Source organism: Dama dama, chromosome 18 (assembly GCF_033118175.1).
Source record: "Dama dama isolate Ldn47 chromosome 18, ASM3311817v1, whole genome shotgun sequence".
Classification (NCBI taxonomy): Eukaryota; Metazoa; Chordata; class Mammalia; order Artiodactyla; family Cervidae; genus Dama; species Dama dama.
Genome location: NC_083698.1, coordinates 86410117 through 86426885, shown reverse-complemented (window position 1 = coordinate 86426885; position 16769 = coordinate 86410117). Strand labels below are relative to the sequence as shown.

Sequence of the window (16769 nt, the reverse complement as noted above, 5' to 3'; positions counted from 1 at the left end):
ATAAAGTATATTTCTTTAATGGACATGGATTGTTTCTGCTTTTTTGCTGTAATGACTAATGCTGTTATGAAATTCATGTACAAATTTTTGTGTGAGCATATGTCTCTAGTTTTCTTAGACTGAAATGATTTAGGAGTGTAATTGCTAGGTCATATGGCAATTCTATGTTTAACTTTTCACGGAAGTGCCAAACTGCTGTCCAAAATAGCTGTACCATTTTACTTTACCACCAATAATATAAAGAGTTTTAATTTTTCCATATCTTCAATAAAACTTGATACTGTCTGTATTTTTTATTATGACTATCCTAGTGGGTACTATGGTTTTGTTTTGCATTTCTCTGATGACTAATGATGTTAAACATCTTTTCCTGTGCTTATTAACCACTCATATCTCTTTTTTTGAGAAATGTCTCTTCATTTCTTTTGCTTATTTTTTAATTGGATTTCATGCTTTTTTAACAGTTTAATTCTAAGAGTTTTAAAATATATATTCTGATATGAGTTCTGTATCAGATATATGATTTAGAAATATTTTTGCTCACTCTGTGGGTTGTTTTTTCACTCTCCTAATTGAATTATGAAAGTATTTAAGATTGATGAAGTCTGATTTATTTATTTTTACTTTGTTGCTTATTCTTTTGGTGACATGTCTTATGCCAGAACCATTGTTGAATTTTTTTTTTCTCCATTGAAATTTATTTTTTTCCTCCATTGAATTTTCCTGTCAGCTTTGTAAAAAAATCAATTGATCTTATATGTAATAGATTATTTCTGAGCTCTCAATTTTCTTTCATTGATTAGTCTTTCTTTGTGCCAGTATCATGCTGCTTGATTATTGTAGCTTTGTATTATAGGAAATTTTAAAATCGAGAAGTGTAAATTCTTCAACTTCACTCTTTTAAGATCATTTTGTCTATTCTGGGTCCCTTATATTCCCCTATGAATTTTAGGATCAATTAATCAATTTCTTCAAAGTAGTCAGAAGAGATTTTAATAGAGATTATGTTGAATCTGTTGATTAGTTTTGTGAGTATTTCCATTTTGGCAATGTTCAGTCTTCTGATCCATGAACTTCGAATTTCATTTATTTCTTTAACTTTCTTAAAATGATATTTTGTAGCTTTAAGTTAAAAATATTACACTTTACTTGTTGTTTATTCCTAAGTATTTTATTTTAAATGCTACTGTAAGCAAAATTTTAATTAATTTAAAATTGTCTTTTTAAATAGGAGGAGTATTTACATTTTTAGAGGTTATGTAGACCTGTAACATCACACAAAACTGTGACTTCAATCTGGGGATCATACACACCTACTAGATTTGCAAAGGACACGAAACCTACTTACCACTTTGAACAGAAGCAGAAAGCTTTACATGACCCAAAAGAAAGGATAGATAGTAAGGAAACAATATATATTTATATATAAACATTTATAAATATGAATGTATAAACTAATATATTGATAAACTTTATTTTGAGTTGCATTAGCAACACCATATGATTCACAAAATATTTAACCAAACTCTGATATTTAACATACTGATTTTAAATATTCATGCTTATTAAGTACACTTGTTAAACCTATTGATTATATGGAAGTTAATGAGTAAACCTTTGAGAAAATGTACAGTTTCACTTGAAATGATTGCATTATGCTGTTACATAAGTCAGATGAAGAATTGGGTTTTTGAATACTGATGTGGCAAAGTAGTCATCAAAATGATTATTAATACTATGCTTATTTATAGAGCAAGATGAAAAGAGCTAATTAAGGATGGTACGACTAGATATCAGTTATCTTTGTGTTATCTTTAAAATTTTCCCACAGGTATAGTAATCATAATGTTGAAGATACAACTTAATATATGGGGAAAAGACACTGTAATAGAGGTATTAAATTGAGTGAGAATTTTGTAGTGCATACTGAAAATGATAAATTACAGTGGGACCTTTAATTGGGAAATATTTTTGAAGCCCTTTTATCAGGAGCTATTAGAACTACACAGAAGAAAATTATTCTATAAAAAATAATGTCTTTAATATATGTCTGGGAAGATTAAAGATTAAAAAAATGTAGCTACACTCAGAAAGTTTTGGTTTTGCAGTTGTTGGTGTATTTGTCTGCATTAATACTAGAATTTGACAGCAGAAGCTGGTTGATAGCTCATATTCTATAAAATGAACTGGACTGGGGACTACAGAATGGATCGCTGTTGGATCAAGACAGGAATGGGCTATGGTTTTGTCTCTGGAAGGTCTATCAATATAGCTATCATCCATTTGTTAGAACACATGTTTAGACACAAATATCCTAATATCAGAATAATGCCAAAGGAGAGGAAGACATATTTTAAAATATTTTTACTCATTATGGAAGATGCTATAATTTGTTAATATAGCAAAGCAAGAGGGCTGAATGATGTTTGTATTTTATAGCATAGTTGTGAAAAATAAAACATTTAATTTCTATTAATACTACTAATCTCAATTAGTATTATTTTTAATTTGGCATCATATCTAAAATAAATTATGTCTCAAATACTAATGTATTTACAAGTACCTGACTCAAGTGTTTGCTATTTTTTCCTTTTTGGGGTGGATATTAGTTAGCTCACAGACTTCAACTATGGTATCAAAACACAGTATAGTTATACATAATAGATTCCTTGATGAAATGCAGTCATGTATTTTTAACATGTTTACTGAAGCATACATAGTTTTCTCCATTATATCACAAAATGTCATACATATTTCATGACATTGTTTTTTACTTAAAGAAAATTTACAGTTGTTAAAAGATGTGGTATTTTCATTGTCTTATAACTTTAATTTTTATTTATGGAAATATTTTTTCACTAGTTGAGTATTCAAAAAATTGATCAAGAAAAATGTAATGCTTAGCTTATAATGATGAATATTTATCTTCTGTAATGAGGCCTATCTGATTGAGTATATTTCTTTGTTAATAAGTCATTTCCTTCTAGAAAATAAAGTGCTTTGAGAATTAAAGAATCAGACATGTGGTTAGACAAGTTGACCTTTAAGATCTCTACCAAACTTGAAGTTTAATGTTTCTGAGAATTTTTTTTTTTACTGTCATTTTCTTCAACAGTAACATTATAAATCTATAGAAGCCCCAAACAAAATGCAATTTTGGTTTTACAATAATTAGCTTTGAAACATAACCTTCACAAAACATATTTTATTATCTTATAAGAGTCCATTAGGGTATAAAATCAATATTTTAGCCACTCAGTGGAGCATTTCATTTTTCTCAATATTTTTGAGAGAAGCCACTTTCAATTTAACTTTTTTCTTGCCTAATGGAATCTTATACATAAATAAAATAACTTCTCTAAATCATTAAAAGCTAATAGAAAATTAACAGGGTTATGATAGATTGCTTTTCCTTTGTGGTGAACAGACAAGGTAGAACTAATAATCTTGAGTGCCCTTAGGACACATGAAGTACTATCTACTTTCTCAAGGGAGGATATTTGAAATTAAACATGCATGAATTCTCTACTTCACCTGAGGTGGGTTTGATGGCCCTCTGCAAATGTTGAACTTAGAGGCTACAGTTCTCTGCCCTCCATTATTCACACCACATTCAAGAAAGGAAAGCATCCTTAAGCAGTAGATATATTTATGAAAACAATCTCAGTCACTTAGTTCCCAAAAGGGAGGCAGTCTTAAGAGTGATGATAGAATATTGCTGACAGTAGACAACTTGGGGGGCATACTTTGGTATAAGATAGTTGTCACTACCGTCTCAGTAGATTCTCAGTAGACTGCTGTACTGGTGGTGTTCACAGAATGGGAAAGAAAGCTTAACTTGAGTTGCATTAGTTTTCCATTGCTGTGTAATAACTCCATATTTAGCAGCTTAAGACAAGCTCACACAGTTCCTGTAGATTGGAAATTCAGAAGCAGCTTAGCTGGGTTTTTCTGGCTCAGGGTCTCTCATGAGTTTGCAGTCAAGGTGTCAGTTGGAGCTGCAGTCATCCGAAGGCTTGCCTGGGGCCAGACAACTCCCTTTCTAGGTGACACCCTCACATGCATGGCGAGTGGGTGCTGGTTGTTGGCGGGAGGCCTCAGCTCCTCTCCATGGGGCTGCGGTAGAACTCTCATGATAGTCTAATTATTTCCCTGAAGTGAGCAATCCAAGAGAGAACAAGGCAGAGGCCAAAATGCATCGATGACCTAACCTCAGAAACCACATGCCATCATTTCTGGAATCTATTATTGTTTACACAAATCAGCCCACTTAAAGTGGGAGAGAACTCCATGAGTGCATGATTCCAGGAGGTAAAATTATTAGGGAGCAACTTGGAGCCAGGCTATCACAGAATATGGTGATTTTTCTTTTGACTTTTTATAGAGCTGGTCTTAGAAAAAAACAGTTTTTCTTTTTTTTTTTTTTTTTTATTATTATTTTTTTTTCCAGTGGGTTTTGTCATACATTGACATGAATCAGCCATGGATTTACATGTATTCCCAATCCCGATCCCCCCTCCCACCTCCCCCTCCACCCGATTCCTCTGGGTCCTCCCAGTGCACCAGGCCGGAGCACTTGTCTCGTGCATCCCACCTGGGCTGGTGATCTGTTTCACCATAGATAGTATACATGCTGTTCTTTTGAAATATCCCACCCTCACATTCTCCCACAAAGTTCAAAAGTCTGTTCTGTATTTCTGTGTCTCTTTTTCTGTTCTGCATACAAGGTCATCGTTATCACCTTTCTAAATTCCATATACATGTGTCAGTTCATTTTGTTTTGTTTTAAACATTCCTTCAGCTCTTATCTCTGTGCCTCTTTGAGCAATCCTTTATTTCCAGATCTCAGCACTTTCAAGTTGGCTCCTTCTACCTCAGGGGTACCCCTCACATTCTTCCTTCCTCACAAATTCAGTAAATGTTTGAGGATGAATTGAGTGTCCATCATTGTTTGTCCACATCAATAAATAAAATTGCTCTGTTCATCGAGCTTATCTTTTATATAAAAGCTGCTTGTCATAATAAATTGTTGATCCATAATTTCTGTGTTTTTTTTTTTTTTCCTATAGCATTTGTGAGATTTGATGCTATTTCCAGGTAAATGATGTCAGAATTGATTTGACTTATAGGACAAATAGTTGGTGCCCCAGAATTTCTTTGTGGTTTAGGAAACCCCTTTCCCCCTGTTCCCCACATTGGAATTGGGTCCAGAACCTCTAGTAAACCAATTTAGGGTAAGGGGTCAATGACTGGCAAAATTCCTTTAAAATAACACTTTTGTTTTAATAGAGATAGTCTATGGTCTAATTCAAAAGAGTGACAGGGAACCCTAAGGCCTTGACATAGAAATGGTACTAGGGGATCTCACTCATTTGTATCAATTTCACTGCTTTAAGCCTACTTTTGTTTAATGGGAACATCGTCAAGCTGTCTCACTCAGCAAGGTCTTTTCCACAATGTGAAAATGCAAGGCTGAAGGGAATAAGTGAATTTGAATGTTAAACAGAGGCAAAACCATTCATATAATTGTCGCTATGGACACATGAGGAGTGTCAGAGATTAAAGTAGCTAGTTTTGCCATTTCCTTTCAAAACTGACACAGTGAGACTTGAATTTCCCCAAATATGGTAGAAAGACTTGGTTCATTGTTTATATGTGTATTTATATCCTAGCCAGTATTTCAGAGCATTTATATCTGAGTTTAGCTCTAACACAGTTTCTTTCCATGGGACTTTTCTTTCTTTCTTTTTCCGTTTTAAAGCTGTTTGGATCAATGCATCTTTCTCCAAATGTCAGATTGGTCCAAATCAAGGAGGTAAATGGAAACTAGTGACACTCATCAAGTTGATGATGTGAATGATTTATTGGCCCCAATCATTTAACACTTTCATAAAGTCAGGGAAAGAAACTCTAGGATCTTATTATGGTAAACTGTCCTGTCCGCATTCCGTGACTGATCACAAACCTGTGGCTAGGATTAGGATATTACAAATGGGGGGAAAATGGAAGGCTCATTAATATTTTATACCCACAGGTGGAAGACATGCAGTGGGCCAATAGAGAGCACACTCACCCCGCGTCGGTCTGCAGCCTGCCGTGTAAGCCCGGCGAGAGGAAGAAGACGGTGAAAGGAGTCCCTTGCTGCTGGCACTGCGAGCGCTGCGAAGGTTACAACTACCAGGTAGACGAGCTGTCCTGTGAACTCTGTCCTTTGGATCAGAGACCCAACGTCAACCGCACAGGCTGCCAGCTTATCCCCATCATCAAACTCGAGTGGCATTCTCCCTGGGCGGTGGTGCCTGTGTTCGTTGCCATCTTGGGAATCATCGCCACCACCTTTGTGATCGTGACCTTTGTCCGCTATAACGACACGCCTATCGTGAGGGCTTCGGGCCGCGAACTCAGTTACGTGCTCCTCACGGGGATTTTTCTCTGTTATTCAATCACCTTTTTGATGATTGCAGCCCCAGATACCATCATCTGCTCCTTCCGGCGGGTCTTCCTAGGACTCGGCATGTGTTTCAGCTATGCAGCCCTCCTGACCAAAACAAACCGAATCCACCGAATATTTGAGCAGGGGAAGAAATCTGTCACAGCGCCCAAGTTTATCAGTCCTGCCTCCCAGCTGGTGATCACCTTCAGCCTGATCTCCATCCAGCTCCTGGGAGTGTGTGTCTGGTTTGTTGTGGACCCACCACACATTATCATAGACTATGGAGAACAGAGGACTCTAGATCCGGAGAACGCCAGGGGAGTGCTCAAGTGTGACATCTCTGATCTCTCGCTCATTTGTTCACTGGGGTACAGTATTCTCTTGATGGTTACTTGTACTGTCTATGCCATTAAAACAAGAGGAGTTCCAGAGACTTTCAATGAAGCCAAACCTATTGGATTTACCATGTATACCACCTGCATCATTTGGTTAGCTTTCATCCCCATCTTTTTTGGTACAGCCCAGTCAGCAGAAAAGGTAAGAAATGCATTTGCCGATCGTTTTCCTGGAATTAACTTCTTCCTTTAGGATGTTTCCTTTGGCTCACTTGTATTTTCCCAAGAATCCTGGTGTATTATATATATTCAAGGTCACTTTGCTCTGAATATTTGTAGACTGAAGCTGAATTTCCATGAAAAACACCTTAATGTGTTTTCCTTGGCGAGGTTGAAGATTTACAGAGCTCACATCACTTTCTTGGTCCTTCCTCCCAGCTCTGTTATCAACTAACATAGCTGTTCTTTTCCAAATGTTAAAAGAGGAAGGGAGAAAGGGCAGACATGATTCAGAGGAGTGAGCTCTGCCAGAGGTATCTCAATGCATGACAAATGCCTCCTTTTCCGGTTCTAATGTGACTCTGAAAGAAAGCTATTTCTTAATAATCATGATGGTTTTAATCATAGAAGCAAACTGCAACAATACAAAGAAATTAAATGGCTTAGTTCAATCTGAACCATCTTGCTATGTCTCTTTAGTCCCCATTCTTATCATTTTTCCATATGTGGAGGATGGTGGGGAAGGTTTAAGAAGCAATGGATAATTATATAATACAGTTTATATTTTTTTAGAAATTGAAGATCATTTGAATTTCCCAAAATCATTTTATTTTGTTTCTAATCTTCCATGAACTTCTCCATATAAAACACTGCATGTAAAGAACATCTGTGTTTGAAAGGAAATACGTGCTGAACTGAATGTATATGTATCTATGTATAGAAAAGCAAAGGATTAATGTTAACCATGAATTCAAGGTTTGGGCGGTGTGCCGGAGACAGACAGCTTGTAAAACAAAGGCAAATGCTACCGTTCTAAAGGGATAGCTCTTCAGCCTTAATTGTATACGAGAAAGTTCTTCTCTTGGTGTAAAGATGTAAAGATTGTTCCATTCTCCATCATCAGAAGTCATGAGGAATTCAAAACATCTGGGGTGGGGGTGGCAGTGGCGATTATAGTCCCTGGATTCTAACATTCCAAGTAAGGTCCTGCATAACTCTTAAAATTTCAACTAATTCAGAGGAAAAATACTCAACAAGTGCATGGAGAACTCATTAGTATGAGCATTCATCCCTTACTCGATCAATGTGGTCTTCAACTTTGAAAGATAAAAAATGTACTTCAGCAAATGCACCAGTGAATAGAGCAAATTTGCCATGGGTTCCAGACCTGTGACCTTTCTTGACTTGACTGATCTGATGGAAGTCCTTGAAAATGGCAGGAAAGTAAAGTAAGACAGTTTGGGGCTCTAAAGCTAACAACTAGAAAACATTATATTTTGGCATATGCAGATGGGAATCTATTAGGATCAAATTTGTAAATTTTACATAGGAAGAAATTTGTGTCTCTCAAAGTTTATTAGATCTGTTTGGACATGGATAGTTGGACTAGTCGGGAAAAACAATATTTTTCAGGGTCTGGAAATGTCCACATTAAGTGAATTATTAATAACATCAATTTAAGTGGTACTTGTATTTGTGTTTGAATATATTTTAAATACATTGTTTTACCTGGAGAAAGCCAGAGATAGTTTATTTTGCTTTCTTGTGGACAACAATTTTTTTCCCGCTGTGCTGGGTCTTTGTTGTTGCTTGGACGACTCTTTAGTTGCTGTGAGTAGGGGCTACTATCTAGTTGTGGTGCGCAGACCTCGCATTGTGGTGGCTTCTCTTGTTGCGGAGCACAGGCTCTAGGCACATAGACTTCAGTGGTTGTGGCTCCCAGACTCTAGAGCACAGGCTCAATAGTTGTGGCGTAGGGGGAACCCAGTTGGTCCACGACATGTGGGGTCTTCCCTGATCAGGGATTGAACCTTCATCTTCTGCACTGGAAGGCAAATTCTTTACCACTGAGCCACCAGGGAAGCCCGATAATAAATATATAGCCAAACAAAATCTCCTGAGCTCTGACATCTAACTCTCTTTTTTTTTTTTTTTGCTTTCACTCCCCTTACATTTTATAAATGACAGCCTGCTCTTACTTTTCATGTTGTGACTTCAAGGGCTTGAGGGAGAAAATATAAGTGCTTATAAGATGTTATTTCTATTCAGATAACTCTTTCAGTGACTTGATTTTTAGAATAAATAAAATCATGGCCCTACATCAAGCTATTGAACACCCTCATAGTAATTCAAACACGGATCATACTAAATTATTTTTTAAGGTAATTGAAAAAAAAAAAGACCACTGAATCTCAGATCAGAAATTCTGCAGAGTTGCAGCTGTCCCCTGAGGAGCAGTGGTGGAGACAGTAAGAGTTTCTGGATGAAATGGACACATGAACAAATCACGGGGTGGAGGCTACCCAGTGCTGCAGGGACTATGGGATTTGTACCACTCCATTCAAAAACCTCGAGTTTATGTACATACTTATGGGTGTGGATGTATCAGTGCCTCCAGAGAGATGACTGAATGCTAGCTAGCCAGAATCCCTTTTCTTCTTTTAGCTTTGCGGAATCATAGTAAGTCAAAGAAGCATAATGTAAGACCAATTTATAAAATATGCTAATTGGAATTTATTTGTATTGATAATATGATTGAACGTGGAGATGACTGAAGAAATCCAGAAGAAACACTAATTTTAGGAGTTTTCAGAACATTAGAAAGTGCTCAAATTGTTTAGTTAGGCTTGGAGATACTTAATTTAGACCAGCTCTATACCAAGAGCTATTATATGATAAGTAGCTGAGATTTACTACTAAAGTCTTTTGTATAATACACTTATGTGTCATCCTAACACTTCACATTCAAATTTGCTTCCTGCTATTCTTTGTCAAAGTATCTAATTATTCAAAACAATACACAAAATGTTTGAAACTGTTTATTTTTTTTTTACATTGCTAAAATTACTGACACAGGTATTAAAAGTGAATCAAACATTTATATCTCTAAAGGTAGGCTTTCTCTAAGTTTTACTGACTTTGGAAGACCAAAGAGTGGGTCAGCTCTCCACTCCCATTTATAATGCTCAGCCAGTTAACTCCGCATTATCGGCTTGAAGTGTTCGCCACAGTCAGGCAGCGCACACAGCCATTAATTCAGCAGATCCTTATTGAGCATTGTGTCCAGCATCGTGCTAATTATTGAGCCATGTCAGTCTGATTCCCAGAGCCTTCCCGGTACAAAGGCCCAGCCTGGCTCCCAGCCGATGCTGTCTGATGCCTGCCAGCTCCAGCAAGTGCCAGGCTCAAGGGCAGGAGAAAATCAAGCTCAAGGGCAGGGGGAGATGGTGAGGAGTCAGATGTGAGATGAGAAAGCCAAATGAGAGCTATGCGTCCTGTGACACGGAATTTATAATGTGGAAGATAGCAGAAGAGCAAAATTTCTTCCAGTATGCTTTGAATACTGGAAATGACAACCCACTCCAGTATTCTTGCCTGGAAAATTCCATGGACAGAGGAGCCTGACGGGTTATGGTCAGGTTGCAAAGAGTCAGACAACTGAGCTACTAACACTAACACACTATACATTGAATTCTGTTTCATTGAGACATATCTATAGGAGAAAACCCATCTAGCCACATAGGTTTCTCTGAAATTATTACAGAAGTAGGAATAAAGAGTAAAATTAGTTGAATAATTTAAACAGATGTTCTAGAAAACCTCTGAGTAAAATCCAGTTATAAAGGGACTTTTGTAGCATTCATGAGGACAGAAAGCTCTCTAAAGTATGTCTTCATTCAATGACAAAACATTATTTAAATTTCCCCACATTCTTTTTCTTTCAGATTTTAAAATCAAGATGAATCACATTTTTTCCTAATACATTTTAGTGACATCATTTATTAGCTTTGTACCTAGTGCTGCATTCTACTAAATCATAGTTTAATTACACTTTTTTTTCCTATAAAAAATCAGCCTGAGGGGAGGGGCGGAGACACTGAGGCATGGGCAGGAACCAACGTGAACTTTCATAATTAGGTTGAAAAGACAAAAATTAAAGATATAATTAATGTAATAGTTAGGAAGAGAATACTCAAGGGTGGTTAAGGGTTGTTAGGATGGCAGAAATATCTTAAATACATATTTTACCATCTCTAATTGAGTTCATAAAGCCTAGATAATCAGACAAAGGTTATGACACTGCCAAACTCCAAGGAATACAGTGCTTCAGCCAGAGCATGGGGTGGAAACAAAACAAAACACCCTAGAGACAGAAAAGAAAATAAAGCTCCAAAATGTCAAACAGCCCATATATCCTGAACCAACCTTTCTTCCTTCACCTGGATGAGTTGTGCAGCCTCTATCTAGTACCCTAAGTCAGAAACCTGGTGTTATGTTAGACCCCTCCCTCTACTCACCTCTACTCCCTCTATCCACCCCTTTATTTCCTCTTCTCACCTTCCAATGTCATCCTTTATCAGTTCATGGAGGGTAAGTTGTGTCTGTCTGATGTGTATCTGAATGAATACGGCTCTTTACAGCCTTTGTGTAGTATGTTCTCAACTAATGCCTATTGAATGAGGAAACGGAGTGCCTTCTTTGCACATTAATGACATGATATAGTAATAAAAATGCTTGATTGTTATTTTATTATTTAAGTTAGAGTATGGCATAATGGTAACTTTATATAGTGATCATATTGTGATTCCCATTATAACTTTTTTTCCTGAAAAATATTTTTCCTTGAATGATGGGCCAAATGCATTTCTTTAAAAATTTTTGTCAGTATCACTTATTGTGATATAGGACTGCTAAATATTTAGGGAGAAATAGAAAAAGGAATTCTTAAAGTTGTCCTTAGTTCTGTCTAAAATGAACAACTCAAAGGAGAATTGATGCTATTTTCCCAGATGCTTTTTGCATGACAAAAGCATCTCCCTTATGTTTTCACTCAATCTGTTGATCAGAGCAGAAGAGTGCAAGGGTGCGGAGGTGGATGAGTAGAGACAGGAAGCGTGTGAACTCTGGCGTGAGAGGAGGTGGGTTCAAATTCTGAAGCTCTGCTGAACTAGCTGAGAAAATGCAGTGAAGTGGCTCCATTTGTGCAGATAGCAATACATTCCCTGGAGAAGGCAAACACAGACATAAAGCAGCATGAAGCATTCGCCTGCCATCTGTGCCCAGCCCTGTTCACAAACGAAAGCAGACTTGACTTCATACCATCTAGGAAAGGGCAGGAAGATGATTGACTTAAAAAAAATCCTCTCATCCCATTATGGTATGTTTTTGTATTAATAGATACCTCATGGTAGTTTTGAGGAGGGCATGGCAACCCACTCCAGTATTCTTGCCTGGAGAACCTCATGGACAGAGGAGTCTGGCAGGCTACAGTCCATAGCGTCGCAAAGAGTTGGACACTACTGAAGTGACTCAGCACACCCACACAAGCATGGTAGTTTTGCTGAGAGTTACATGCTATGAGTCACAAGATGTATTTAGCACATAATAGGCAATCAACAGAAGTTGGCTGTTATTACTATTAGGCTATATTGCATGAGGGCAGAAATCATATTTTATCTTGCTCACTATCATATCCTTGACACCTAGCATAAAACTGGGCTTGGAATGGGTTTTCCAGAAATATTTAATGATTAAATGCATTTAAAATTATCCAGCTAGTTGCATTAATTTCTCCAACCATTTAGACCATGTCTGTGGAGCATCCCAACCAGATGAACTTTTTCAAACACAGGGGCTTGCCTGACGGTGAATCACACAAGATTACAGAAGTTAAAAACAGATATAAGAATCTTCAGGACTAGGAAGAGAGAGAAGAGAGTGTTGTTGCTCTGAGGCAATATGTAACTGCTTTCATATATTCAGCAGAAAATACTAGAAGAAAGGCAAGTGTCATCAGAAAGTGGTTGCTGAAATGCTTGGGTTAAAACTGAAAAGTGAATAACTCTAACAAGAGTTGTGCGAGGTGGTTCTGAAAACAATAATAAAGTCCTGCTTTGAGAAGTAATACAGATGAGAAAAGAACAGCCTGAAAACCTGGGTAAGAGTGTCAATATAACCTAGACAGCAATGGAAGTAATTTTCACAAGAGATCAGACCAACCATAACTGTCTCCTAACTTTTTCTCCATTTCTGTGGAAAGAAAGGAAGGAAAACAGTGATCAGTATCCATCTTGTGTGTCTGCAATTGTCATAATAAACTTTACAGAATTTTCTTTCCTTGTTCACTTACAGTCATTTGAAGCTGATTCCTTTAAAGGTTTCACAGTGTCCCACGTTACAGAACAATTTCAGGTATTATGGGAGATTCTGTCTAGTCAAGATTAATCATACCAGCTTGTTACAACCAACTCTGAAAGGAAAAAAATAAAATAAAAAAGAAAAACAAACAAAAAAGGCTGGAAAAGAAAACATTTATGGTAGCTCATTTATGCATTTCCTAGTGGCTCAGTCTGTTAAGAATTTGCCCTGCAATGCGGGAGACCAGGGTTCGATTTCTGGGTTGGGTAGATCCGCTGGAGCAGAGAACGGCAACCCACTCCAGTGATCTGGCCTGGAAAATTCCATGGACAGAGGAGCCTGGCAGGCTACAGTCCACGGGGTCACAGAGAGTCAGACACGACTGAGGGACTAACACACACTTTATACACTCAGTAAAAATGATATGCTTGTGAAGATATAGAAGAAAGAAATGAAGTTAAGGAGATTCTAGCACACTATGTGTGCTAAATTGCTTTGGTTGTGTCTGACTCTTTGCAACCCCATGGACTGTAGCCCGCCAGGCTCCTATGTCCATGGGATTCTCCAGGCAAGAATACTGGAGTGGGTTGCTATGTCCTCCTCCAGGGGATTTTTCCAACCCAGGGATCGAACTCACCTCTCATGTCTCCTGCACTGGCAGGCAGGTTTTTTACCAGTACCACTACCTGGGAATCCCCAGGGCACAGTGTAAGCAAGCCTGTTAAGTAGCCCTTCTAGAGAAGACTGCCTTAGCCAGGCTTACTACTTTTTTTTTTTTTCCCCCCATTTGTTCTGCATATTACTGCTGCAAAATATTACCAACTTAGATATGTAGGGAAACTCATTGTAGGGGTGCCTATTTTACTAGATGGCAAAAAGAAATATTGGCGCAATAAACCTAGCCTAGATTCCATGATCCCACTTTTTTGGGTGGCTTAGAGGAAGCTGTGTGGTTTGGGGCTACTTAATTTAAGCATTTGACTATTGGTGAGATTTGTACCTCCATCTCTCTCTATTTAATTGAAATTGAGTTTACAAAAATTTGAATTTTCTATGTCCATTACAATAAATTATTAATTAACACTTAAATAGTCAACCTGGGAATTTAGTCTTTAAGCTTGCATATCTCACTAACATGGTTTAGCTTTCTTAATATCTTTGAAATGCTGGAGAATTAGATTTGATTTAGGCCCAAATGTGAATATTTTCTGAGATATAGTGACCATGACTTTATTTTAAAATGTTTAGCAGGAATGCCATACAAATAGACATGTTTTTTTCTCTATAGGCAGAACTTTAATGACAACCCAGACTGTTGATGGTACAGAATGCAGTGACTAATTTACTTATGTAACTTTAAATTGCATTTTCCATGATTCAGTAGCTGCTTATATCTCGTGGAGCACGCAGGGTGCCAAGAAGAGCAGATTGCAAGCAAATAGTTCCTTTTGGCTGTAACCATATATCCATTTTTATGTTGAGAAGTTTTTTAAAATCTCTAAATGCAATATCACATGGATTGGTACCATCCACCTCATAGTGCAGAGAAATAGTTAACCAAATATTAGCATAAATTCCAGGTTATTTAAAACAAATGCAAAGCAGACTTGTTTGCATCATTTAAAGAAATATAAAAAAATACTTAGTCTAGTTTCTGGTTCAAGATATTACCTGGCACAAATATATATATATGTGTCATATATGTATATCACTCTAAATTGATAATGAAATGAAAAAAAAAGAAGGAAAGAAAAGGAAACTAAAATAAAGGAAGAAAAGAGAGATAGGAGAGAGAAAGAAGGAGGGAGAGATGGAGGGAGACAGAGAGATCATTAGCTTTTCTGAGATCTTGTGGATTTAGTTCCAGACCACCGCAATAAAGCAAATAACACAATAAAGCAAGTCACCCAGATTTTTCTTTTTTTGTTTCCCAGTGCATATAAAGGTTCAGTTTGTACTATAGACTATTAACTTTGCAATAATATAATATCTAAAAAATGCTTATTACTTAATTAAAAACACTTTATGGCTAAAAAATGCTGTCATCTGAGCCTTGGGCTAATCATGTCTTTTGGCTGGTAGAAGGTCTTGCCTTGATGCTAAGGGCTGCTGGAAGATCAGGGTAGTGGCTGATGAAAGTTAGGGGGTAGGCTATGGCAATTTCTTAAAATAAGACAGCAGTGAAATTTGCCTCATTGATTGACTCTTCCTTTCAATGCTGTTTGATAGCATTTAATCCATGGTAGAACTTCTTTCAAAATGTGAGTCAATCCTCTCAAACCCTACTGCTGCCTTATCAATTAAATTTATGTAATATTCTAAATCTTTTGCTGTCATTTCAACAATCTTCACAGCATCTTCACTAAGAGTAGATCCTATTCAAGAAACCACTTTCTTTGCTCATCCATAAGAAGCAACTCCTTAGCCATTAAAGTTTTATTGTAAGAGTGCAGCAATTCATTCATCTCTTCAGGCTCCACTTCTGCTTTTTTTTTTTTTAATTTTTATTTTCAGTGCATTAAATTTAGTCATGTACATGACTAAAAAATTAATTTTTTTCCCTTTTTAACAACATATAACATAAAAAAATCCAAAACAGAATACTTGACATTTACAATTCAAAATCAAATTAGAATATTAAATATTTACAAAACCATATCTTTTAAAAGTATTTACAAAATTACATGCAATTTTATAGAAATGGCATAAAAGAATGACTCAAAAATGGGAGAATTTTCCTTCAGTCCTAAAAAGAAAATATGTCCAATATAAGCTGTGAAGATTCTTGAGTATACCAGGACTTCAGTTTTAATATCAAAGTTAAAGACAGGCCCCACTTCTAATTCCATTGCCTTACTATATCCACCTCATCTCTAGCTATTTTCTCCACTGAAGTCTTGGACACCTCCAATTCTTCTATGAGAATTGGAACCAACTTCTTCCATACTCCTCTTAATGTTGGTATTTTGATTTATTCCCATAAATCATGAATGTTCTTGATGATATCTAGGGTAGTCCTTTTCAGAAGCTTTTCAATTTGTTTTTTCCAGATTCATCAGAAGAATTGTTATCTATGTCAGCTATAGCCTTATAAAATATATTTCTTAAATAATAAGACTTGAGAGTGAAAGTTTAGTCACTCAGTCGTGTCTGACTCTTTGCAACCCCATGGACTGTAGACTACCAGGCTCCTCCATCCATGGGACTTTCCAGGCAAGAGTTCTGGAGTGGGTTGCTATTTCCTTCTCCAGAGGATCTTCCTGACCCAGGGATCAAACCCAGGTCTCCCACATTGTAGGCAGACGCTTTACTGTCTGAGCCACCAGGGAAGTCAGGGAATAAGACTTGAAACTCAAAATAATTCCTTGATTCATGTGTTGCAGAGTGGATGTTGTGTTAGCAGGCAAGAAAATAACATTAGTTAACATAATAATCATTGTACATCTCCATCAGATCTCTTGGGTGACCAGGTTTATTGTCAGTGAGCAGTAATATTTTCAAAGGAATCTTTGTTTCTGAGCAGTGGGTCTCAATAATCTGCTTAATATTCAATAAACCATGCTGTAAACAGATTTTCTGTCATCCAGACTTTGTTCTATTTATGGAGCACAGGCAGAGTAGATTTAGCATAATTCTTAAGGATT

At 36.8% G+C, this 16769-nt stretch overlaps 1 protein-coding gene across 1 annotated transcript in view; it reads left to right on the top strand.

The window, feature by feature from the left end:
• GRM8 (glutamate metabotropic receptor 8) overlaps positions 1-16769 on the top strand; it is an 819273-nt gene that overhangs the window by 703347 nt on the left and 99157 nt on the right. The window contains exon 8 of the mRNA XM_061166403.1: positions 6035-6970. Coding sequence (XP_061022386.1) covers positions 6035-6970 — 936 coding nt within the window. The remainder of the gene's footprint in view (positions 1-6034; positions 6971-16769) is intronic.